This window comes from Heterodontus francisci, chromosome 2 (genome assembly GCF_036365525.1).
Source record: "Heterodontus francisci isolate sHetFra1 chromosome 2, sHetFra1.hap1, whole genome shotgun sequence".
In the NCBI taxonomy this organism is placed as follows: domain Eukaryota; kingdom Metazoa; phylum Chordata; class Chondrichthyes; order Heterodontiformes; family Heterodontidae; genus Heterodontus; species Heterodontus francisci.
The window spans coordinates 183,716,472-183,743,765 of record NC_090372.1 but is presented as its reverse complement, the minus strand read 5'-3'; the positions used below and the strand labels follow the sequence as shown (position 1 = coordinate 183,743,765).

The following is a 27,294-nucleotide window of genomic DNA, read 5'->3' as shown; positions in this document are numbered from 1 at the left end:
TGCTGAAAATGACCTTGTCAATTCATAATTAGATGCTCAATCGCTGTTGTAATATTGGGTAAAAGTTGATTCTTAAAAGGTACATGTGATTCTGGTATTCTGATTGACAAGTGTAGTCTGAATCTGATGGCAGTAAATGAAGAAAAAGGCATAATGCCAATGAGTTTAAATTAATTGTTATTTATCATTTGAAAATTGTACTTTTATGTCATCTGCATCAAGGTAGTTTTAAGCTAATTGTTAAAACTAGGTTTAAAGAAAATTGTCACCTTAATTGCATTTAAAACTTAGAAAATAAATTCTTGCTTTATGATTGAAATCTTGGAGCTTAATTTACTTACTGCAAGGTTATACAATCTTCCACTAGTTCTTGGTAACTCTGTAATTATGTTGACCCTTCTCACTGCAATAAATAGTAATAGAATAGATAAGTCTACGGTTTGCAAATTAATTTCAATATTTCATTTGTATTGAACAGATAATACTTGCAACAAAGAAATATTTTTTGCTCGCATGTAACCTCCCCAGACATCTGTCTCATATGCTTGGAACGTGGTGCGATTTTTCTTACCCCCTCGAGTGCCTGTGGCATTCGGCCAACTTCCAAATGTCAGGAGGAATTAGTCCAGTGTGTTGACTTCAAAGTCTTTGTCATGAAGGCTTATTTCAGTTTGCTATTGGCCTTCCTTGCCTGGAAGCGAAAAGAGTAACTCCAGTATATCACAAACACTTAAGATATTTGTTACAGAGACTACTTCATTACCGTTCTGGGATACAATTTGTTTCAAGTTTTTTTTTAAATTAAAGTGAGTTCTTGGTTTATTTCCCTCCAGCACATATTCACAATTTCAAAACATAAATGTTTGGTTTAAGCAGTTTGGATATTCAAATAATGTCAGTATAACAATAGATGTTGAAATAATTTATCATTTTTTAAAAATGTGATAAATTAATGTCTTCACTTCTGGGCAACCATCATCATTCGGATTTGTAAATGGTGCAGATGGCCTCATCTTGACACTTTCCTGTAGAAAGGCATAATTGGTGTTAACGAGAATTTGGAATGATATATCTGTGGTATTTGATTTGGCTGCCTTTCTGATGGTTCAAAGGCTGTTGTTTCCTGAAACTTCTAAGCTACACAGTGACCTTTCATTCAATACAGTACTACCCCTGTTTTGATCATTTTCAATGTGAAAGGCTTCCCCTCCCACTGCTTCCCCCCCCCCCCCCCACCCAACCCCACAAGTCAAACCCAAGCAGCCTATTCAAAATTTGTTTTTGAAATTAGTGCTTATTATCATATCTGAATAAACTACAGTACAAAATCAATTTTGTATGTAGCAGATGATGAATAAAATTTTGTTTTTAAATGTGATTGTGATCATATTGTTGTCCTCAAAGGTTCTCAGCCTTGCCTCGCTATGAAGCATCTTAAATTATTTTCTGGATAGAATAGCAATATTACAGCAGGCGGCCATTAAATCTGTGAATGAGCCTGTAATCATTTTAATAATTGCCGATAATTTGCATACGTTCCCTTTTTTGTAAATTTCTCCCTTGAAAGCAGTGGCCTGTGCTCGGATGCAGTGCTGGGGGTGACATCCACCATCTTGTGTTTCACTCAAATGAACATTTTTCAGGCATGAGCCTGCACTAGCCTATTCATCCGTGGACTGGGTAAATATCAAAGCTGAGATTGTATTTGTCTTCACCTCATGATTCTCCCATTTCCCCATCTGCTCTACGGCAGACATAAACATGCACTGACTTTCAAGCAAGGCTACTGGATAGTGAACAGGAGTAGGAATCCTCATATATCCCTGGCCATTTCTTGCGCAACTCAAATTTTGATCCCTGCAGTCAATTTTCTGTCGCTTCCATGCCATTGAAATGGCCCTAACCAAGACCATTAATTGCGACCATAGTGCATTATCTGTCCTCGCCCTCCTCAACCATCTCTGCAACCTGTGATGAACACTATCCTTCTACAAAACCAGCTTGCTGGGACTTGGTTCTACTTTTACCAATTGTCTGACCTTTTCCCACCCTCATGCTGTTATCTCAGGTGTCCTTCGAGGATTAATCTTTGGCACCCTCCTCTTCCTCACCTCTGTCCAACACCTTGGCAACATCATCTGTAGACTAGGGGTGTGCTTTCCGATGTAAGCTGATGACACCCAGCTCTACCTTTCCATCACATCTTTTAAACTTTGCACTGTGACCCGCTATCTGGCATCCAGTCTTTGATGAGCTGCAGTTTCCTCCAACAAAACATTTGGAAGACTGAAGCTATTGTCTTTGATCTTTCCTTCTCAAACTATGTACTCTTGTCACAGTCTAGGGCGGCACCAGACTGTTTCTGGCCTTGCAGTCCTGTTTGACCATAAATCTTCATCGCAAGGTCTGTTAATTTTCACCTTTGTGATATTGCCTGTCTCAACCTCAGCCCATCTGCTGCTGAAATCTTCATCCACACATTCCTCGTCTGCACGCACAACTATTCCAAAACTATACTGGTTAACGTCCTGTCCTGTAAGCTTCTGCTCATGCAAAACTCTGTTGCCCATATTCTATCCTGCAATAAGTGCCCCACTCTAATCACCCTTGTTGCCATGTTCACAATCCCCAGATGCTTTAAATTTAAAGTTCTCATCCTTGGATTCAGGTCCCTCATTGTGTCACCCTTATATTACTGTTAATTTCTCCAGCTGTACAATTCTGTTTTCCCACCCTGCCCTTCCTCTGATTATGGCTTCTTGTGCAACCCACCCCTGCCCGTCACCCTTCCTCTGACTGCAGCATGTACAGCCCCACACGTCCTTTTGCCCCACCATCAGCAACGTTGTCATCAACCAACTATGCAATATTCTGGAATTCTCCCCCTAAATCCTGCTGGCTTTCCACCTCCCTCCCTACCCTTGACCCCTTCTTAAAATCCACTTCTTTAATCATACATTTGGGGCTGAATTTTCCCGGTGGCAAACTTCAAAAACAGTGGGGTGCACATGCGCGATGCAGTCCACGTAGCGGCTCATTTACATGGAATGGGACGGACTATCCCCCCATCCCCCGCCTGATGACGTTGAGGGGGTGGGCTCTCCATCCCCGGCAATGGCGTCCGCACCACTGCGTAGGCACCAGGGCGATTTTTAAAGGGCTTCAAGCCCTTGCATTTAATTTACATTTTTTAAGGGAAGTCATTAAACATTTAATTTGGAAAATTTAAACGATTCAAACCCTTCTACTCCCCCAATGTCTAAACATTGTCCCCTCCATCAATCGCAATAGTTTTCCCCGCTCTCTCCACCCTGAAAACCTACCTCCTCCCCCTTCCCCACAAGTGTCCTGTATTGGATCTCTGATTGGAGATCTGAAGGTGCAGGAGTCCTGGCAACCGGCTAGAATATGGCAGTGGGGCAGCCAACGGGAGCAGGTAGTTAATTAATTCATTAATTAACATATTTAAATCCTGCTCCCGTTGCTGAGCGCGGGGAGGGGGCGGAGTCACAAGGTCTCGCTGCCACTGGTAATATGGGGCTGGGCCTTCTCAGGTCGAGGCACAAATCGGGCCTCTCCCGGAGGCATTTCCAGGCCTTCCCACCACGACCCCGAAGTCGAGGGCCTATGGTCTACTCCTGCTGCTATCTCTTATATTCACACCGAGCAGTGCAGGCCTGGAAGTTTCCTAATTAGATCTGTGGTGTGACATGAATTACCTTATCTTAGGTTCCGAGTGCAGCCCTAGCTAGAATCATAGAAAGTTTAAGACACAGAAAGAGGCCACTTGGCCCATCATGTCTGTGCCGACCGAAGAACGATCCACCTGTTCTAACCCACCTACCAGCATTTGGTCTGTAGCCCTGCAGATTACGGCACTTGAGGTGCATATCCAGACACCTTTTGAATGAGTTGAGGGTTTCAGCCTCAACTGCCCTTTCAGGCTGTGAGTTTCAGACCCCCATCACCCTCTGGGTGAACAAGTTTTTCCCCACCTCCGCTCTAATTTTTCTATCAATCACTTCAAATCTGTGCTCCCTCGACATTGACCTCTCTGCTAAGGTGAATAGACCCTTCACCTCCACTCTATCCAGGCCCTTCAAAATTTTGTACATTTCAATCAGATCTCCCCTTAGCCTTCTCTATTCCAAGGAGAACAACCCCAGCCTATCCAATCTTTCCTCATTGCTGCATTTTTCCAGTCCTGGCAATATCCTCGTAAATCTCCTTTGTATCCTCTCGAGTACAATTATCTCCTTTCTGTACTGAGGCGACCAGAACTGCACACAGTGCTCAAGTTCTGGCCTAACCAATGAGTTATTCAGTTCCAGCGTAACCTTCCTGCTCTTACATTCTATACTTTGACTAATAAAGGAAAGGATTCCATATGCCCCCTTAACTACCTTATGGACCTTCCTACTACGTTCAGGAATCTGTGGATATTCACTCCAAGCTCCCTCACTTCCTCTACACTTCTCAGTATTTTTCCATTAATTGTGTATTCCTTTGCCTTGTTTGACCTCCCCAAATGCATCACCTCGCACTTCTCCAGGTTGAATTCCATTTGCCACTTTTCTGCCCATCTGACCAGACCAACAATATCTTTCTGCAGCCCACAGCTATCCTCCTCGCTATCTACCACACGGCCATTCTTTATGTCGTCGGCAAACTTCTTGATCATGCCCCCTACATTTACTTCCAAATCGTTAATATATACCACCAAAAGCAGGGGATCCAGTACTGAGCCCTGCGGAACGCCACTGGAAACAGCCCTCCAGTCGCAAAAACACCCATCAACAAGTACCCTTTGTTTCCTGCCAATGAGCCAATTTTGTGTCCACCTTGCTGCATTTCCCTGGATCCCATGGGATTTTATTATTTTTTTTAGCCAGTCTGCCAAATGGGACCTTGTCTAAAGCCTTGCTAAAATCCATGTGGACCACATCAACTGCACTACCCTCATCTATCTATCTTGTTACTTCAAAAAATTCAATCAAGTTGGTCAAACAAGATCTTCGCTTAACAAATCCAAGGTGACTATCCTTGATTAACCTGTGCCTTTCTAAGTGACAGTTTATCCTGTGTCTCAGAATAGATTCCAATAATTCGCCCACTACTGAGGCTAGACTCACTGGCCTGTAATTATTCAGTAAAACAGATTTACAACTTTAACAGTTCTCCAATCCTCCGGCACTACACCTGTCTCCAGTAAGGACTATGATGATCAGACCTTCTGCTATTTCCTCTCTTGCTTTTAACAGCCTAGGGTACATTTCATCTGGCCCTGGTGATGTATCAACTTTAAAGGATACTAATCCCATTAATACTTCCCCTCTCCCTATGTTTATCACATCCAATACGTCACACTCCTCCTTAGCTACAATATCTGCATCGTCCCCCTCTTTTGTGAAGACAGAAGCAAAGTCATACCAATGTCTTCCGCCCCTACACATAGGTTACCTTTATGGTCTTTTATGGGCCCTACTCTTTCCTTAGTTATGGAACTCCATAATATCATTAGTAGCATTCCTAATACCGAACATTTGTTCCTGTTGGGGGAATTTAACGCCAGGGTTGGGGCCGACCATGACTCATGGCCCTCCTTCTTTGGGCGCTATGGTATTGGAAGGATGAATGAGAATGGACAGAGACTGCTGGAGTTGTGTACCTATCACAACCTCTGCATCACCAACTCGTTCTTTCATACTAAACCCTGTCCCAAGTTCCATGGAGGCACCCAAGATCACGTCGTTGGCACTAGCTGGATCTCATCGTCACAAGGCGAGCCTCTATAAGCAGTGTTCAAATCACACACAGCTTCCACAGTGCAGACTGCAACACCGACCACTCCCTGGTGTGCAGCAAAGTTAGACTCAAACCAAAAAAGCTACATCACTCCAAGCAGAAGATCCACCCACGCATCAACACTAACAGAATTTCTTATCGACAGCTGTTACATAAGTTTCTAAACTCACTTGAAAAAGCCCTTCAAAACACTCCTGCAGGGGATGCAGAAACGAAGTGGGCCCACGTCAGAGATGCCATCTATGACTCAGCAATGACCACCTATGGCAAATGTGAGAAGCAGAATGCAGACTGGTTTTAATCTCACTTTGAAGAGCTGGAACCTGTAATAGCCGCTAAGCACATTACACTGTTGAACTACAAGAAAGCCCCCAGCGAGTTAACATCCGTAGCACTTAAAGTAGCCAGAAGCGCTGCACAAAGAACAGCCAGGCGCTGTGCAAATGACTACTGACAACACCTATGCAGTCGTATTCAGCTGGCCTCCGACACTGGAAACATCATTAAGAGAGCTTTTGGGCCAACCATCAAGAAGATCGCACCACCCCCCCCCTCCACCAAGTCTAAATCAGGGGAAATGATCACTGACCAATCCAAGCAAATGGACCGCTGGCTGGAGCACAGCCTAGAACTGTACTCCAGGGGAAATGTTGTCACTGATTTCGCCCTCAACGCAGCCCAGTCTCTGCCAGTCATGGATGAGCTGGACGAACAGCCAACAAAATCGGAACTCAGTGATGCCATTGATTCTCTAGCCAGTGGAAAAGCCTGGGAAGGATGGCATTACCCCTGAAATAATCAAGAGTGCACTCTCAGCACACCATGAACTGCTTTGCCTGTGCTGGGATGAGGGAGCAGTACCACAGGACATGCACAATGCCAATATCATCACCCTCTATAAGAACAAGGGTGACTGCAACAATCTCCCTGCTCAGCATAGTGGGGAAAGTCTTCGCTTAAGTCATTTAAAACAGACTGCAGAAGCTGGCTGAACATGTCTACCCTGAGGCACAGAGTGGCTTTCGAGCAGAGAGATCGACCATTGACATGCTGTTCTCCCTTCGCCAGCTACAGGAGTAATGCCGCGAACAACAGATGCCCCTCTACGTTGCTTTCACAGATCTCACCAAAGCCTTTGACCTCGTCAGCAGACGTGGTCTCTTCAGACTACTCGCAAATATCGGATGTCCGCCAAAGCTAAGTATCATCACCTCATTCCATGACAATTTGAAAGCCCAATTCAGCATAGCGGTGCCTCATCAGACCCCTTTCCTATCCTGAGTGGCATGAAACAGGGCTGTGTTCTCGCACTGACACTGTTTGGGATCATCATCTCCCTGCTGCTCTCACATGCATTCAAGTCTTCAGAAGAAGGAATTTTCCTCCACACAAGATCAGGGGGCAGGTTGTTCAACCTTTCCCGTCTAAGAGCGAAGACCAAAGTACGGAAAGTCCTCATCAGGGAACTCCTCTTTGCTGACGATGCTGCATTAACATCTCGCACTGAAGAGTGTCTGCAGAGACTCATCGACAGGTTTGCGGCTGCCTGCAACGACCATAATATGATAGAATTCTTCATCACGATGGAGAGTGACGTAGTTGATTCTGAGACAAGGGTCCTGAATCTTAGCAAAGGAAACTAGGAAGGTATGAGGCGTGAGTTGGCCAAGACGGATTGGGAAACTTTTCTTAAAGGGATGTTGGTGGATAGGCAATGGCAAACGTTTAAAGAGCGCATGGTTGAACTGCAACAATTGTTTATCACTGTCTGGCGCAAAAGTAAAACGGGAAAGGTAGCCAAATCATGGCCATAAAGGCGGGGCTGAAGAGTGGTGAGTCGAAGAGACTTAGCAGTTGGCAGGAAAAAAGACAGAAGCGCAAGGAGAGAGCCAACTGTGTAACAGCCCCGGCAACCAATTTTATCTGCAGCACCTGTGGAAGAGTCTGTCACTCCAGAATTGGCCTTTATAGCCACTCCAGGCGCTGCTCCACAAACCACTGACCTCCTCTAGATGCTTACCCATTGTCTCTCGAGACAAGGAGGCCAAAGAAGAAGACCCTCTCCTTAGTTATCTTCTTACTCTTAATGTAAAATCCCCTACTATTACTGCCCTTTTGTTCTTGCACTTCTCAAAGATTTGCCTACATATCTGCTCTTCTATCTCCCTCTGACTGTTTTTTGGGGGGGGGGGGAGGTGGGGGAGGTGGGCTGTCTATCGTACAATCCCAGCAGTGTGATTGCCCCTTTTTTGTTCTTCAGCTCAATTCATATGACCTAATTTGATGAACCTTCCAACATATCCCTCCTCACAGTTGTAATAGTTTCCTTGACTAAAATTGCCACTCCCCCCTTCTTTCTTATCCCCCTCCGTATCGCATCTGAAAACCCTGTAACCATGGACATTGAGCTGCCATTCCTGTCCCTCCTTAAGCCATGTTTCTGAAAAAGCTATGATATCATACTGTGTCTGTCTGTGCCCTCGGCTCATCTGCTTTATTCGCTATACTCCTTGCATTGAAGTAGATACCCTTGAGCACTGCCAAACTCTTTTTAAAATATTCTAACCTTTGTTTTCTCTGTCTTCCAGACTCATCCATTAATTTTTGGCCTTCCATTTTCATTTCTGATTTTCTCCCAACTGAGTCTATCCTCAGGTCCCCACCCCCCTGCCAAACCAGTTTAAACCTTCCCCAACAGCACTAGCAAAACGACCCACAAGGAGCTCAGTCCTGGCTCTGTTCAGGTGCAAACCATTTGGCATGTACAGGTCCCATCTCACCCAGAGCTGGTCCCAATGACCTAGGAATCTCAAGCCCCCCCTCCGGCACGATCTTTCCAACCACGCATTCATCTGTCTTTTTAGATTATTAGATTAGAGATACAGCACTGAAACAGGCCCTTCGGCCCACTGAGTCTGTGCCGACCATCAACCACCCATTTATACTAATCCTACACTAATCCCATATTCCTACCAAACATCCCCACCTGTCCCTATATTTCCCTACCACCTACCTATACTAGTGACAATTTATAATGGCCAATTTACCTATCAACCTGCAAGTCTTTTGGCTTGTGGGAGGAAACCGGAGCACCCAGAGAAAACCCACGCAGACACAGGGAGAACTTGCAAACTCCACATAGGCAGTACCCAGAATCGAACCCGGGTCCCTGGAGCTGTGAGACTGCGGTGCTAACCACTGCGCCACTGTGCCGCCCTTATGCTTCTATTTCTATACTCACTTGCGCCTGGCACTGGGAGTAATCTGGAGATTACTACTTTTGAGGCCCTGCTTGCTAATTTCTTACCTAGCTCCCTAAATTCTGACTGCAGGACTACATCCCTCTTTCTCCCTATGTTGTTGGTTCCGACGTGGACCACGACTGCTGGCTATTCGTCCTCCTCGTTCAGGATGCTCTGCAGCCGCTCAGTGACATCCTTTACGCTGGCACCAGGGAGACAACACACCATCCTGGATTCATGTCTGCAGCCAGAGAAATGCCTGTCTGTTTCCCTGACTATTGAATCACCTATCACTCAGTCTTCCCTGTACCGTGGTGCCATGGAGTTGGCTGTGGCTGCACTCCCCTCCTTATTCAGAACTGAATACCTGTTGGAGAGTGAGATGCACTCAGGGATCGCCTGCACAACCTACCTGATTCTTTTTGACTGTCTGGTGGTTACCCATTCCCTCTCTCTCTGCATACTGTTAAGCTGTGGGATGACCACATCTATAGCTTAAGAGTATGCAGGGAGAGTGGGAAAGATTAGACCAGGCCTCATGTTCTTCTTCATTATCCAGTGACCCCTGCTGGAAATGTGCAGATGTGTATATTGACCTTGATTAATGTCCTCCATCGTCAAATAGCTGACATTTACTGTCCAGGCTCACGAGTGAAGAATGGCTACTTGGGGAAAATACTGAAGGCTTGCTGATGACCATGGAACCATACCCAAGCATGAGTCAGAATCAGGAGGGGAAAAAAGTTTCCTCCAATTTGTTGGTTTTTCACTGAGCTTAAATATTGACCTTATCTTATTTGACCTGCATTTTTTTTTTATAAACTGATATCTTGGGAAGCAAGCATGATGTCAACAATACATGCACATATTTGCATTTGTCACCTTGCTAAAATTCAGTATGATTTATTGATTTTTTTATAAACTGAAATGTACTTCATCAAAATATGTGGACCTGTCACAAATGGTTAAGTTACCATTTTTGGAGGCTCCCTGTTGTACATTTCTGCTTTGTTTGCCCTGCTGTACAGGTAAAAAGGAATTGAACGGAATCTTGTAGTATTTCTAAAATGTTACCCTGGAGGAAGGAAAATGTGAAGTGACAGATGAGAGAAGTAGAGTTACTGTAATTAGGGTGAATGTGGAATGGTTGCCTACAACATCGAGGTGCAGCACTGATTGCCTCAACACACAATCAGAATATTTGATGAAGTTCAAACACATAATATATTTTGATGTAGAAAATGAAGACAGCTGTACTGTTAAAGATGTAATGTTACTTTGCCTTTGAGGCAGTGAGGGAGAACTTAGTTCTTGAAAATAACTGTGTTTGGACATTCATACCACTTGTATGATAAATACAGAACCATGGTTGCAAAAATATTATTCCATTGTGCAAGGTTGAAATTAGAATTACTTCCAATGCAATCTCTGTTTAGTGGCCACCATATGTGAAATTCCCAAAGAGAGAATTTAGATTGACGTCCCTTAACTGATGGTGATGCTACATACATCAGGCATTCTTTAAAGTGCTGTCACATCCATCTGGATGTTTTTCCTGTTCATTTTCTGCATACATTGTATTGCGCACTCTTGGTTGTAAGCAACTATTCATGGACATGGATATCATTGCTGTGATATTGCACACTTATGTCCAAGATTAAGGCCTGGGAACAGCATTGGTTAATCTCTTCCTGTTCCACTTCCTGTATCCTCTTCAAATCCTCCAAGGAATGGTGTGATTGATTGCTTCAGTGCACATGTAATTGAAAGAGGCCCCCATTTTGTTTTACAAACGGGTCTTGCTACAGTTGGAGCATGACGTTAGGCCCTTCTCACTGTGACCATCTTGAGCAGTACCTTGAAGATCAGCTCCACATGGGTGGTCCTTATTTTCAAGCAAGACGGGCTTATACACCTCAGGACTTAAGATAAGCACTATGTTTGCTCAAGTTTCGGCTTGGGGAGAATCTTAACTTTCACATATAGGAAACCTGTTTAATGCAGTTGGTCAACAAAGCCGTTAAACATTTTGCTTTGGGGCTCAGTATTCGTGATCATTGAAAAAACAACCTTTTTTTTAAAGAAACTCTAGCCTTTGCAGTGTGGAGGCTTTTAATTTTTTTGTGCTCGTCAAATTAAGAAATGAGCATTGGAATAGTTTCCAGTGTTTGCATTAGGATCGGTATCAAGTGCTCTCGGGTAGAGCACAGCCAGATGCAGAGTGAAGTTCTGCAACAAAAAGTACCTTAGCTCCAACCCCAAAGGAACTTCCTGCTGCTGTGGATGAAATTTTAATTGAGGGTATTTTAGATTGCTTTTGGTGACTGCATTTACATAGTTTTCAAACAACAGGTGGAAGGACTTTAGTCATATCAGCATCCTATCCACACAGCACTTTACTGATCTGAAACACTGTGCCACAGGGTAGTGTAATTTTGGCTCATGCCTGCAATTCTTCATATGGGTAGTTCCAAATCTTGCTCATGTTGTGGGGAAAAGAACTAAATGGAGGCATAGAAAATCAGGGAAAGAGTCACCTTCTTGCACTTCCAGTGACAAATTCCATTGCTGTTTCAGGTTTTATTAGTTCAGATATAAAGAGGTGGCAATTATGGTATTTAAGGAAAGGGAAAAGTGGAAAATATTAGTTGTATTATTGAATAGAAAGCTAAAGGTTACAACTAATCCACCTCTTAAACTGTGCCCTCTGTGTCGTCTCTTAAGTCTTGTAACTCCTGCTCATTGTCTAGTTTCTCCCACCCACACACTTTTGCAAAGTCCCTTTGGACATTTTGCTATGTTATATGCTAGCTAAGTACAAACTGTTGTCCTCTGAGCAGCCACAGAACTGCATTACATAACAGTGCATTTCCAATGTGTAAAGTAATTACTATTCAAAGATGATTTTCTGACTGTAGGTAAGTGGTCTTTATGTTTTTAAGCTATAAATGCAATATATCTCAGGGTAGTTGGAAATCATTGACCTTCCTTACTTTGGCAATGGGAATGCTATCCCATTACCATATGAATGAATGATCATTCCATTCAGACTTTGGGCTTGGCTTCAAAGTTTTGGTGTTTGAAGCCGCATCTTTGGCCCATAGGCCATCACACATTGGACACACACTACATATTGTCAGTTTTAAAGGTGCTTATTCTCTACTAGATCATTGGAAATATTGGCTGCCACAAAGTTACTGGGATCGCATTTACTCCCCTCAGTAATAGGGGCCCCTGAATCAGATGCATTCTCTATTACCAGATTAACAAAGATCAAATGCATTTTCTTACGTGGCTTGAATCAAATACTCCTGCACAAGACTTGTTTGGAAATCTTTGAATTATTCCATAATATCCACACAAGTTATTAGTACTGTGTTTGCATGACATCAAAGAAAAATCTGTTGTTTTAAAACTTGACCAATCCTCAATAATGCTGTTGTTGTAGTCACAGATGCTAGCTAATGCTCACCACAATGGCAGAAAAGTAAGAATAGGAAATTATAAATGGGGGTATACATGCACAGGGGAAAATTGTGCCATCTGTGCAGGAACAGGAAAAATCACACTTCTGAAGGTGCAGTGGGATGTTATCCCTCTGAAAACAGATGTCATCATTTTTTGTAAAGGAACAGGTCCTACTGAATCATTCAAATTACCGTCAGTTCAGGGAAGTGTTCTAGTTTGTTCCTTATCCTTGACAGTTACCCATTGTGTGTTGGTGAATTATATGTATTATGACTAGTAGCAGACTGAATCACAGAATCACAGTTTTTGTATATTTTTCGTATTGGGCTGTTGAGGTGAGGGCTGTTAGTGTTGATAAATAAGGCACTTAGTATTTCAGGCACTCAGTAATGACATTGAGCATTTGCAAGTTAGGTACAGCTGGATTAGATGCAGCCTAAAGCTGCTTCTCCACAATGTGCTTCAGTCCCAACCTCAACAGCACCAGTGTGACTTTTTGTACTTTCCATTGCAGCCAGCCTGGTACCAAATTGCCAATCTCACTCGATGACTGTATCGGTGCCGTTTCCTGCTCCCGCCCCGAACTAGAAAACTTTATCAACTTTGCTTCCAATTTCCACCCTTCTCTCACCTTTACATGGTCCATCTCTGACACTTCCCTTCCCTTCCTCGACTTCTCTGTCTCCATCTCTGGGGATAGGTTGTCTACCAATATCCATTATAAGCCCACTGACTCCCACAGCTACCTCGACTACACTTCTTCACACCCTACCTCCTGTAAGGACTCCATTCCATTCTCCCAGTTTCTCCGTCTCCGACGCATCTGCTCTGATGATGCTACCTTCCATGACGGTGCTTCTGATATGACCTCCTTTTTCCTCAACCGAGGATTTCCCCCCACTGTGGTTGACAGGGCCCTCAACCGTGTCCGACCCATTCCCCGCACCTCTACCCTCACCCCTTCCCCTCCCTCCCAGAACCGTGACAGGGTTCCCCTTGTCCTCACTTTTCATCCCACCAGCCTCCATATCCAAAGGATCATCCTCCGCCATTTTCGCCACCTCCAGCGTGATGCCACTACCAGTCGCATCTTCCCCTCCCTTCCCCTGTCAGCATTCCGAAGGGATCGTTCCCTCCGCGACACCCTGGTCCACTCCTCCATTACCCCCACCACCTCGTCCCCGTCCCAGGGCACCTTCCCTTGCAATCGCAGGAGGTGTAATACCTGCCCATTTACCTCCTCTCTCCTCACTATCCCAGGCCCCAAACACTCCTTTCAGGTGAAGCAGCGATTTACTTGTACTTCTTTCAATGTAGCATACTGTATTCGCTGCTCACAGTGTGGTCTCCTCTACATTGGGGAGACCAAGCGCAGACTGGGTGATCGCTTTGCGGAACATCTCCGCTCAGTCCGCAAGCAGGACCCTGAGCTTCCGGTTGCTTGCCATTTCAACACTCCCCCCTGCTCTCATGCTCACATCTCTGTCCTGGGATTGCTGCAGTGTTCCAGTGAACATCAACGCAAGCTCGAGGAACAGCATCTCATCTACCGATTAGGCACACTACAGCCTGCCGGACTGAACATTGAGTTCAATAATTTCAGAGCATGACAGCCCCCCACTTTACTTTCATTTTTAGTCATTTTTAGTTATTTTTTCTTCCTTTTTTTTTGCATTCCTTTTTACATTTTTTACAATTTTTTTTGCATTTATTTCATTTCATCTTAGTTTGTTCAGTTTGCTTACCCACTGTTTTTTTCAGGTTGTTTTTCTTCAGGTTTGTACTTGCTGATGTTCATTATTCAGTATATTCACACCTAATCTGTACTAATGCTTTGTCTTTCAACACACCATTAACATATTGTTTGCCTTTGCTCCGTGACCTTTTGGTCAGCTATGTGGCCTGGTCCAAACTGCACCTTCTCCTTTGTTATCTCTTGCCCAACCCCCACCTCACTTGTTTATAATCTGTGACTTTTCTAATATTTGTCAGTTCCGAAGAAGGGTCACTGACCCGAAACGTTAACTCTGCTTCTCTTTCCACAGATGCTGCCAGACCTGCTGAGTGAATCCAGCATTTCTTGTTTTTGTGCCAATCTCACTCACTGGGCTGAATTTTGTTGAGCTCCCGATGTTGGGTTCTGTGGCGGGGGAAGCCGGAAGACTGCTGAGGCAACAGCCCGCCATGGAGCCTGACACCGGGATTGCTGGGCCCGATTTTCCCGGTGGCGGCGAGGCTCAGTGGCGGCACCCCACCACCATTTGGTGACGGGACCCAACTTTAAATATTTAAATAAACTCTATGCATACATTTAAATCCAATTCCCCACGATCTCACCTTCGGTTCTGGATCTTCAGTGCAAAGGCGGCACTCACGCACACTCGCTTTCCTGTCCAGGGGAAGCTGGCGCCACCGATTTGGGGAAGGGGGTTCAGAGCATTTTTAATGTAGTTGGGGTGGGGTGGGGGGGGGTGTCATCGCTGCATTTTTAGTGTGTGGGAAGGGGTGATCTCTGCACTTTGTGCAGTTGACGAGAGAAGGGATCAACTCTGCAATTTCAGTGTACTGGGGGGTGGGGGTGGCGGTGGGGGCACGTTACAGGGAACGGGCCAAACATTTTTAGTGTAGTTGGGGGTGGGGGAGAGACGGGGTTAACTGTCATCTGTCAACGCAGGCCCGCCAGCCCTTTCAACATGGCGCCTGCGCAGAAACAGGCAACACTGTTGATGGTGTTCCTGAGACCACCCCGCCACATGATTTGGTGGGGGTGGGCTGGCCACCCTACATATTATAATGAGCTGGTGGCATGGCAGCGCACGGCCCGCACTGTGGGCTGCCTTTTTTTTTGCTGGCAGCAGGAAAATAAAATCCAGCCCACTTAGTGGCAGTTGTGACAGTATACAGGAAATGGCAGAACCCTTAGGAGTATTGACAGGCAGAGAGATCTGGGCGTACAGGTCCACAGGTCACTGAAAGTGGCAACGCAGGTGGATAAGGTAGTCAAGAAGGCATACGGCATGCTTGCCTTCATCGGTAGGGGCATAGAGTGTAAAAATTGGCAAGTCATGCTGCAGCTGTACAGAACCTTAGTTAGGCCACACTTAGAATATTGCATGCAATTCTGGTCGCCACACTACCAGAAGGACGTGGAGGCTTTGGAGAGGGTACAGAAGAGGTTTACCAGGATGTTGCCTGGTCTGGAGGCCATTAGCTATGAGGAGAGGTTGGATAAACTCAGATTGTTTTCACTGGAATGACGGAGTTGGAGGGGCGACATGATAGAGGTTTACAAAGTTATGAACGACATGGACAGAGTGGATAGTCAGAAGCTTTTTCCCAGGTTGGAAGAGTCAGTTACTAGGGGACATAGGTTTAAGATGAGAGGGGCAAAGTTTAGAGGGGATGTGCGAGGCAAGTTCTTTACACAGAGGGTGGTGAGTGCCTGGAACTTGTTGCCGGGGGAGGTGGTGGAAGCAGGTACGAAAGCAATGTTTAAGAGGCATCTTGACAAATACATGAATAGGATGGGAATAGAGGGATATGGACCCCGGAAGTGCAGAAGGTTTTAGTTTAGGCAGGCATCAAGATCGGCGCAGGCTTGGAGGGCCGAATGGCCTGTTCCTGTGCTGTACTGTTCTTTGTTCTTTGTGGGCTGCGGAAGTGGAATGCGATTCACCCAAACCCATTTTACAGAGGGCCATTGCAACCAGAAGACTCTCATCCCGATGATCTCAGCTCGAATTGAATCCAACTCCCAGATATGAACAGCTTGGATCTAATCCAGTGCACCCAATCCTCTTGAGATTACGGCACCAAAAAATTGAATGGAAGAAATCTTACTGGAACTAGTGGCTTATCACTTCTCATAAAACTTGACTTTAAATCTAACTATATTGATATTCTGCTGCTTAGAGTTGCATGGATTAGTTTAATTGCCATATATCAATCACTCAGAATTACTTCAATCCCATGGCAAATGTCAGAACGAGTTAAATAAGCCTATTTTCTGTTTCAGAACCAAATTAAGAGAAAATGCGACAAACCTTAAACCCCAGGAAAAAATAAAATCAGCGTGTGACTGCACGCACACTCTCATCCGTTGCAACTGTAATTTTGTTATTTCTGGAAACAAAAAAATATGCATTTCTTTGTGCAGTTTACAACCTTTTGTGATTCCAGTGCTTTTTTGATTTAAAAAAAACTCTGAAACGACTGAAACGGAGCTTCTTCTTGGAGTGTTGAAGTCTGACAGGGCGCCATGGGAGGTATTGTGCAAACTGGCGTAGAAAGTTAGTCATTAAGCACGACTGTCATAGCAAATTATTTTGAGTCTTGGTGAGGAGTTCTAGTTCATTGGGTACCCAGTCGGATGCAGGCCCAGGGCAACTAGTTGTATTCCCCCATGCTGCTAAATAGTCCTTCAATGTAGATTTTCTCTTTCTCCCCAGCTCGAGACACCTGGGAGTCCCCCTGGGCCTGAGTTGCCTATTGATGCTATGATGGACGACAGAGAGCGAAGGATTTCACATTCACTTTACAGTGGAATTGAGGGACTAGATGAGTCACCCACCAGGAATATTGGGTATAACAGACTAATGGGTGAGTCAAGTAGCCATTTGATGGACCTTTTTTTCTTTTCAAGGTCTGTCAAAGGACAATTAGTATATTTTCTTTCACTGACACAGGACCATTAAAATAGTATCTGCTTTTCTTTGTCTAGTATTCCAATGATCTTTTTCTGACATTGGCTTTGCAATATTTTGTAACAATGAACTGTGAAACATTGAAAAAAAACTCTCAGCACTCAGTGAGAATTACTTTTATTCAGATCAAGACTACACTGTTCACAGTTAATGAGGTTATTAGCACATACTGTGAGACAGTTAGAAATTGTCAGAGAAGCATCTAGTGAATAAAGGTCCACCTGGTGTCTAAATGCCCACATTATAGGTCAACTAAGGGAATTGGGGATTTAAATTTTTTTTTAAAACAAACACTTCCAGCGACAGAATTATTTTCTTTAAAAGTCCATTCACCCATCAGGCTCGTTACTGAACAGAATATGTATGCTTTATTATTATTGGATTGCCTCAGCTACCAAACCACTATCCCTGGACAATATAAAAGTTATTACCATTCTTTTGTTTGAATCTCGTTTTCAACATTATCATGACAAAGTTTACAAAACTGTAGTGGTGGCGGGGGGACAGGAGAAGTCGATATGATCGCGTGTTTTGTTTGAAGAACTGTGGGCTTCAATTACAATATGTGCACAAGAAAATAACAAGTAAGCCAAGTCTCACAGGCCATAAATCTGATGTTCTACTGTTCATTGTTGTCCGTTTTGAACAAATAAAGCAATTCTAAATTCATCAAATTAGAACATAAAACTAAAAATCTATAACTATCCAAAGCTGTGGATTGTATGATGAGGATCTTATGGTTATGATGCTTTCAGACGTTACTGCTTGAGATCCGATTTTTTTAATGTGAATGGTTAGATTTTTTTTTAATTTAGGAAAAAATAATACAACTGCAAGTCATAAAAACTATATTTTGGCATGGGAATGGAAAAGGTTTTCTGTTTTCTTCCCTCCCTATCTCCTGCAGGGGAGGCTGGTCAACTTTCTCTAAATAAATCTGATCTTGCGAATAATACCTGGTATTAACTGTGCAGATGCTGTTTCTAGGACAGTGAATCTGTTCTTTGTATTTTGAACCCGGATACTGACTTTGGCAAGCTACTTGATTGGGTGGTCTGTCACAAGCAAGTTCAGTCCTTCAGCAGACATCTACACACAGAAGCCAGGATTTTACCTTGGTGACAGGGGTCTCGAGCACTGACTCAAGCGCTGACGAGGGTCCGTGTAACCTCCTCTGGGTAAGGCCCGCTGGATTAGGTGCCAATTAAGTACTGAAGTTGAGAGCGGCGGGCCTTCCCCGGGATTAAGGATGGAAGTTCCGCCTGCTGAGAGCTGTCAGCCAATCAGAGGCTGGCATCTCTTCAACTGAGCAGCGCAGCTGCGGAGTGGGTGACTGCAGCAGGTACTGGACTCACCAGAGGCGCTGGACCCAGGCCAGAAGTAAGTCAAGGCGGGAGGGGTTTTGCGGGGTGAAGGTCATGGGGGAGGGGGGTGTTGGAGGTGTTAGCAGCAAGGAGAGGGGGTGGCTCCCAGCAGGGACCCCCCCCCCACCACTCCGCTGCCCTTTCCTGATGCCAGGTCCTTCGATCAGGCACTGGGCTAATACCGGCAGTGGCGGGATGAAGGCCTTAATTGGGCAATAATTGTCCACTTAAGGGCCTCAATTGGCGGTGGGGCGGGAAAGCCATTCACAGGCTTTCCCGTCCCAGACTTAATTTGGGTGGAGGCGGGAAGGTGGCGCCTGATTAAATGCGTTCCCTGCCTGTAAACCTGACACGGTGGAGAGCATAAATTTCCGCCCTGCATTTCTAATGGCCAGTTGTTAGCTAGTGAACTCAATCTTAACCCAGAATGATTTTTATTTCCTTCCACCCTGATCCTAACCAGTTAGAATAGCTAATTCAGCATGGTTCTGGAGTTGAAATTTGCAAATTTCCAGATTTATGTGGCTCAGTAATGCAATATGATGCAAGGAATGTGGAGCAATTGGGTTGGTGGCTCTACTAAATGCAAAAGAAAGACTTGCATTTATATAGTGCTTTTCACAACCTCCGAACATTCCAAACTTCTTTACAGCCAATTAAGCACTTTTTAGAGGCGTAGTCATTGTTTTAGAAAACATGACTGCAATTTGCACACAGCAGGATCCCACAAACAGCCATGAAGTAAAATATTCATCTCTTTTTTTTAGTGATCTTGGTTGAGGGATAAATATTGTCCAGGTCACAGTAGGTAACACCCCTATAGTGCCATGAGATCTTTTACCTCAACCTGAAAGGGTAGGTATCTGTAAGATGTTACTTGTGACAGTATAGCACTTGAGAATTGCTGAAAATAGAGACATGTTGTCAAAGCTTTTCAATGCCAGTGTGATGCTAGGTATATAGGCCCTACATCCCAAAGACTGGCAGATCGTATCAAACAACATGTCCCTTCCACTGTTCGCAACGGGCAAGGTACAGGCTGTACCCAACCAACCCATGCTTGCAAAACTCAAAACAGTGTTCAACATCAGATGTGATTCCGCAATTGGACAACATTTGCTAAATAATCCAGTGTGCTAAGAATTACGTTGTCAACCAATTTAAAATTGTTAGTAAGGCTCGCAGTGTGGCGCATTTGCATGTACTGGAAGCTACATATATTAATACACAGGGCCTTGTTCTGTGTGTACAGAAAGAACGCGTACACACGTGCCTGTTTCAGCTGAACAAAATAAGTGACAACCATTCGCTGGTTCGTTCCTCAGGACAATGCTTTGACCAATCAGAGCCAAGCTACCTGGTTTAAATTTCAAACAAAGCTTGGCAGTTAACTGTCAGTCACCATAAACTGGTGTATTCTCCCACTTGCCAACAAATCACTCTTTTCTCATGCAGTATAAGTTATTTTCCCTTACATTGGTTACTCTTGTGTATTGTCCTGATGAGTGCAAGATGAAAAGCTTCGACAACATGTCTCTATTTTCAGCAATTCTCAAGTTCTGTACAACCAAATGACTATTAGTATAGCACTCCCTTGGTACTGGAGTGTCAGCCTAGATCTTGTAGCTTAAATCTCTGGACTTGAACTCTCAACCTTCTGACTCAGGCAAGAGTGCTACCCACTGACCCATGAGTGATATGCATACTGCTGCTCATCTACTACTTGCTACAGGTAAGGAGAGGCAGGTATGGATGCTTGAGGGGGTCAGGATCCCTTCATCATCCCGCCCTCTCCCAGCTTTCACTGCAGCAGGATTGAAGGCGAGCAGGGAACACCTGTGCAGCTGTTGGCTAAGTAACTAAAATGATCAAATAGGTTATTAAGTACTGTTTTAATCCTCAATTCTAGATTTAAAAACCAAGTCACCTGTTTCCTGACCTGCCAGCAACTCACCGGGGGCACCGAGGTGAGTGCACAGTGGGGAGTGCTTCTACAGTGAAACTGACAAGCTAGGAAGGTTTCGATCAGTGAAACTGAAGAGCTCCAGCTGTGGCCATGTGAGAGGCTGCTGTTCAAAGCTCCTCTTCTCCCGGAGTGCTATCACTGCTTGACAGGCGATTGTCAACTTCTTAGAAGGCTCTTCACCTGTCTGGCACTTTACTCATCTTTAGCTGCACTTCCCTTCTGCTGGCCTTCACCATGGCATAGGAGCAGCTTATGCAGCTCCACTTTGCTCCTCTGATGAAGGAAATGAGGAGAAGTAACACTAATAGCAACAGGAGAAGCAACACCAGCAGCTGCACCAGCTGCCTTCTCCTCAGCCGTGTGCCCCTCAGCAGGCCAGAGAGGAGGGACACCAAGATTCAGATGGAAGGAGGCAAGACCCCCGATATAGGTCTACAGGCAGAGGATCTGCTCTCTCGACATGTCTTAGCATCAGGAGACTCAGGCTCTCGCTGTATGTCACAGCTGACATCTGCAGTCTCCTGGAATAAGACATCTTTCCCAGTTGGCCAGGTGGGTGCACGTTGCCAGTGGCAGTTAAGGTGCCTGTCATTGGAAGGCCACACCCGCCCTGCTCAGCCCCAGGTCTCTGCCTCTCACCAAGTTTCTGTGCTGTCTTCTCCTGCAAGGAGAGAAAGCAGAGGAGTGTGACTGTTGGTCATGGCTTATGCAGAGTGGGAGGGAAGGTCTCTGATTGTGAGGCATCGGTGAGAAGGGGCAATAGGCTGAGGGTGACTGTGAGTATTGGCTGTGAATGTGAGGTACCTGGAGAGAGAGAAATAAGCACAGCTGCAAGGAGTGTTGGCCTGAGGGGTGCTGTGCAGGAAAGTGTTCGGAAAGTCAGATCCAGCCCATCATCCCACCCACCCTCCCTGATTGGGAACTCAGAGGCAGGATGCTAATGCCGTGGCTCAGGTAAGGAGACTCGGCAAAGTCTGCTCCTTCACAATTCAGGTTCTTGACACGCAAATGATCCCACCGTTTGGCCAGGGACTAAGTTGGGAAAATTTCACCTGTAATCTCCATTATGCTGTCCTCCTATGTGTAAAATCAATTTAACTTTGAATCCTGTGCCACCGTGGCGCATGTATTAACAACATGACAGCCAGGACACTGATTTAACTCTTGTGCACCCCAGTTTTCACCTTGATCCATCCACTGGTACATTCCTGCATTCCTTCTTGGACATTTTCTTCCCCTCTGCACCCAACCCTGGCATCCCGCTCCTAGCCTCCTTCATGCCCTTTGGATGTGTGTCTCATAGATTACGGGCCAGATACTGTTATGTGTACTGGAAACACTGCTGTAGATATGGGAGCCCAGTGCTCCTAAAGTTGTAGGCATTAGCAGGTGTCAGTGAATCAGTTGGTGGCACCGTCGCCTCTGAGTCAAAAGGTTGTGGGTTCAAGTCCCACTTCAGGACTTCAGCACACAAATCGAGGCTGGCACTCCAGTGCAGTCCCGAGGGAGTGCAGCATACATTGTTGGAGGTGCTTTCTTTCAGAGGAGATGTTAAATCGAGGCCCTGTCTGGTCTCTCAGGTGGAAGTAAAAGATACCATGGCACTATTTTGTAGAAGAGCAGGTGAGTTATCCCTCTTGTCCTGACCAATATTTATCTCTCATTCACCATCACAAAAGCAATTACCTGGTCATTATCAAATTGCTGTTTGTTGGAGCTTGCTGTGTGCTAATTGGCTGCTTCATTTCCTACATTACAACAGTGACCACACATCAAAGGTATGTCATAGAATGGTTACAGCACAGAATGAGGTTATTCGGCCCATCGTGTCCATGCTGGCTCTCTGCAAGAGCAACTCACCGAGACCCATTACCCTGCTTTTTCCCCGTAGCCCGACAAATCGTTTCTCTTCAGATAATTATCCACTTCTCATTTGAAGGCCTCGATTGAATCTGCCTGCATCACACTCTCAGGCAGTGCATTCCAGATCCTAACCACTCACTGCGTATAAAATATTTTCTTGATGTCGCGTTTGCTTATTTTGCCAATCACCTTAAATCGCAAGAACACAAGAAATAGGAGCAGAAGTAGACCATATGGCCCATCGAGCCTGCTCCACCATTCAATATGATCATAGCTGATTTTGGGCTTCAATTGCACTTTCCTGCCCACTCCTCATATCCCTTGATTCCTTGTGAGACCAAAATCCTATCTATCCCAGCCTTAAATCTTTTCAATGATGGAACATCCACAACACCCTGGGGTAGAGAATTCCAAAGATTCACAACCCTTTGAATGCAGTAATTTCTCCTCATCTCAGTCCTCTGGTTCTGGATCCTTCGGCCAGTGAGAACAGGTTCTCCCGATCTACTTTGTCCACACCCGTCATGATATTGAACATCTCTATCAAATCTCCACCTCCAAGGAGAACAGACACAGCTTCTCCAACCTATCCACATAACTGAAGTTCCTCATCCCTGGAACCATTCTCGTGAATCTTTTCTGGACCCTCTCTAATGCCTTCACATCATTCCGAAAGTGTGGTGCCCTGAACTGGACACAATGCTCCAGTTGACCTGAGCCTTGAGCAGTCTAGGCACGTCGGAGTTTGAAAAAAAGTCGACAGTGACATCACAAGAAAGCTGCAAGGTGATTGGTTGGTGAGTAACAGCTGTTCGAGAATAACTCTAAATAGCTCGGTAAGTAACTAAAGTAAAGCGAAAGGTCAACAGTTCTTTTTTTAATATAGTAGGTAGTGTTTTTTTTTAGGGAATCAAGGTTCCGAGTGCAAATAATCGAATTTTTTGGTATTTAAAGCGAGTAAAAACAGTGCAAAAAAAACAAAGTGACATCACAGGAAAACCGTAAGTTCATTGGTTGGTAAGTAACTGCTAATTTGACTTACCTATTGTAAATTGATTTCAGATTAAAGGTGAATAGGAGAAATATTTTACAGATTAAAAACTAAAGACCAGTCAGAAATTTAAAAAACAAATTAAAATCTAATTAAATAAGGTAGAGATGCAGGGCCAGGCGATGTGTTGTACCTGCATGATGTGGGAGCTGGTGGACCCCATTGTGGTTCCTGGTGACCACATCTGCAGCAAGTGTTGGCTGCTCGAAGAACTCCGGCTCAGAGTTGATGAGCTGGAGTCTGGGCTTCGGACATTGCGACACATCAGGGAGGGGGAGAGTTACCTGGACGTTGTGTTTCAGGAGACAGTGACACCCCTTAGATTAACCTTGAATTTGGTCAGGGATAGGAGGGTGTGACTATAAGTGAGGCAGGTAGAGGGATCTAGGAGGTAGTATTGCAGGAGCCTCAGCCCTTGTCCTTGCCAACAGGTTCGAGATTCTTGTTCCCTGTGTGGAAGAGAGCAGGGACTGTAGGGAGGATGAGCAAACTGACCATAGCACCGTGGTACAGGGAGCCATTCAAGTGGGGGGAGAAAAGTGAAATGTAGTCATAATCAGGGATAGTATAGTTAAGGGCATAGACACTGTTCTCTGTGGCCAGGATCGAGAGGCCCGAAGGCTGTGTTGCCTACCTGGTGCCAGGGTTCGGGATATCTCATCTGGGCTGCAGAGGAACTTGGAGTGGGAGGGGAAAGGTCCAGTTGTCATGGTCCACGTAGGCACCAACAATGTAGATAGAACGAGGATAGAAGTTCTGCTGAGGAAATATGAGCAGCTAGGGGCTAAATTAAAAAGCAGAACCGAAAAGGTAATAATCGCTGGATTACTATCTGAACCACGAGCTAATTGGCACAGGGTCAATAAGATTAAAGAGGTAAATGCGTGGCTCAAAGATTGGTGTGGGAGAAATGGGTTCAAATTCATGGGGCATTGGCACCAGTACTGGGGAAGGAGGGAGCTGTTCCGATGTGACGGGCTCCACCTGCATCATGCTGGGACCAGAGTCCTGGCGAATTGCATAGATAGGGCTTTAAACTAAATAGTGGGAGGGGCAGGGTTCAGTTGCATGGAAAATTAGGAAGTCAAAGTTAAAGGAGAAGGTAGGAATGCAGGTTAGTGGACAATTGGTTTAACAGGTCGGCGCAACATCGAGGGCCGAAGGGCCTGTACTGCGCTGTAATGTTCTATGTCCTATTTATATTGTTTCTCCTCGTTCTTTCTACCAAAATGAATCATTTCACTGTTCTGCATTAAATTTCATCTGCCACTCATTGCACCAACCCGTATATGCCCTTTTGAAGTTCTGCACTATCCTCCTCACAGTTCACAATACTTAAGTTAAATAAGAGCAATTATGAGGGCATAACAGCAGAATTGGCTCAAGTGAACTGGCAAATTAGTTTAAGGGATAGGTCAATAGTAATGCGGTGGCAGACATTTAAGGGGATATTTCAGAATACTGTAATGACCAAGGCGGAAGGAGTGCACTGTTAATTCAGTTCCACTTCTCCACAGGTCACAGCATATCAATAAATTTTCCCACTTACTGAGACATGTCCCCAGAATAAAGAACACCAAACAGGTTTCTTTAATAAACAACAAAATTATCCGTTTATTATAAACCAAATCCTAACCAATAATGAAGTAAATATATACGTGAATTGAAATATTAAAGCCCCTTATTTTTATCCTACACAATCACGTACAAAACTGGTTAACCAGGAAAAAAAAAAGGATTTTTGTTTCCAGCCGTTGCAAAGAAATAGAAGGAATCAAAAAAAAAACTTGTACTGGAGAGAAGAGATGGAAGTCCTTTGTTTTGGCGAGGTGTCCCAAAGTCAAATAGGTCGCTGCCACTAGGAATCTTTCCAGGCGATGTTGATGAACAGTCTATTTGGGTAGGCATTCAAAGAAATTCATCGACGGAAGGCTTCTCATAGGTCTTAGATCAGGTGTGCAGCAACAAAGTTTTCAGTTCTCTCACACTCGTTGCAAAGTTCTTTCAAAGATGCAAGGTTTTGTGTAAACATGTGGGATTTCTTCAAATACAGGAGGCAACAGTACAGCTTCATACAGGGTTTTCTTTTCAAGACTAAGGATTCTTCAATGAGAGGTAACATAGCTCTGGGATTTCTTCTGGTCTCCTGGCAGGTCAATATGCAAACCTCCAACTGCCTCTTTTAGTCCAAAAAACAGCTGGCTTTTGACAGTTCAAAATGAAACCGAAAACGGTTCAGCAACAATCCTGTGACAGCCATATATCGTGGTCTGTCATTTCCTTGTAAACATCCGTCCCTTCAGGTTAGAACACCTGTTGTGTTTACTTGAAATCGCATGTGTTCAAGTACTTGTTTACTGGTCAACCCTTTTGTTGACCTTCCTTTTTTAAAAAACACCCACAAAGTTCAGCAATTTCCAGGTGATTCGATGTCTTTCTTTATTTTCCTTGCCTAAAAGAGGCAGTCTGCTAACTCTGCTTTTCAGCTGTCCACTGGCAAGTGTATCAAAGAACAAAGAAAATTACAGCACAGCAACAGGCCCTTCAGCCCTCCAAGCCTGCGCCGATCCAGATCCTCTATCTAAACATGTCGCCTATTTTCTAAGGGTCTGTATCTCTTTGCTTCCTGCCCATTCATGTATCTGTCTAGATACATCTTAAAAGACGCTATGGTGCCCGCGTCTACCACCTCCGCTGGCAACGCGTTCCAGGCACCCACCACCCTCTGCGTAAAGAACTTTCCACGCATATCCCCCCTAAACTTTTCCCCTCTCACTTTGAACTCGTGACCCCTAGTAATTGAATCCCCTACTCTGGGAAAAAGCTTCTTGCTATCCACCCTGTCTATACCTCTCATGATTTTGTACACCTCAATCAGGTCCTCCCTCAACCTCCGTCTTTCTAATGAAAATAATCCTAATCTACTCAACCTCTCTTCATAGCTAGCGCCCTCCATACCAGGCAACATCCTGGTGAACCTCCTTTGCACCCTCTCCAAAGCATCCACATCCTTTTGGTAATGTGGCGACCAGAACTGCACGCAGTATTCCAAATGTGGCCGAACCAAAGTCTTATACAACTGTAACATGACCTGCCACCCCTTGTACTCAATACCCTGTCCGATGAAGGAAAGCATGCCGTATGCCTTCTTGACCACTCTATTGACCTGCGTTTCCACCTTCAGGGAACAATGGACCTGAACACCCAAATCTCTCTGTACATCAATTTTCCCCAGGACTTTTCCATTTACTGTATAGTTCACTCTTGAATTGGATCTTCCAAAATGCATCACCTCGCATTTGCCCTGATTGAACTCCATCTGCCATTTCTCTGCCCAACTCTCCAATCTATCTATATTCTGCTGTATTCTCTGACAGTCCCCTTCACTATCTGCTACTCCACCAATCTTAGTGTCGTCTGCAAACTTGCTAATCAGACCACCTATACTTTCCTCCAAATCATTTATGTATATCACAAACAACAGTGGTCCCAGCACGGATCCCTGTGGAACACCACTGGTCACACGTCTCCATTTTGAGAAACTCCCTTCCACTGCTACTCTCTGTCTCCTGTTGCCCAGCCAGTTCTTTATCCATCTAGCTAGTACACCTTGGACCCCATGCGACTTCACTTTCTCCATCAGCCTACCATGGGGAACCTTATCAAACGTCTTACTGAAGTCCATGTATATGACATCTACAGCCCTTCCCTCATCGATCAACTTTGTCACTTCCTCAAAGAATTCTCCTTTCTTTTTTCCCCTTTTGGGCCTCCTTATCTCGAGAGACAATGGATACGCGCCTGGAGGTGGTCAGTGGTTTGTGAAGCAGCG

At 44.8% G+C, this 27,294-nt stretch overlaps 1 protein-coding gene across 4 annotated transcripts in view; it reads left to right on the top strand.

Annotated features, from left to right (window-relative positions):
* Nucleotides 1-27,294, top strand: part of LOC137349219 (partitioning defective 3 homolog) — a 956,485-nt gene that overhangs the window by 637,507 nt on the left and 291,684 nt on the right. For all 4 annotated transcript variants that reach the window (XM_068014722.1, XM_068014712.1, XM_068014729.1 and 1 more), the window contains exon 15: nucleotides 16,964-17,114. In XM_068014722.1, the coding sequence (XP_067870823.1) occupies nucleotides 16,964-17,114 (151 nt within the window). The remainder of the gene's footprint in view (nucleotides 1-16,963; nucleotides 17,115-27,294) is intronic.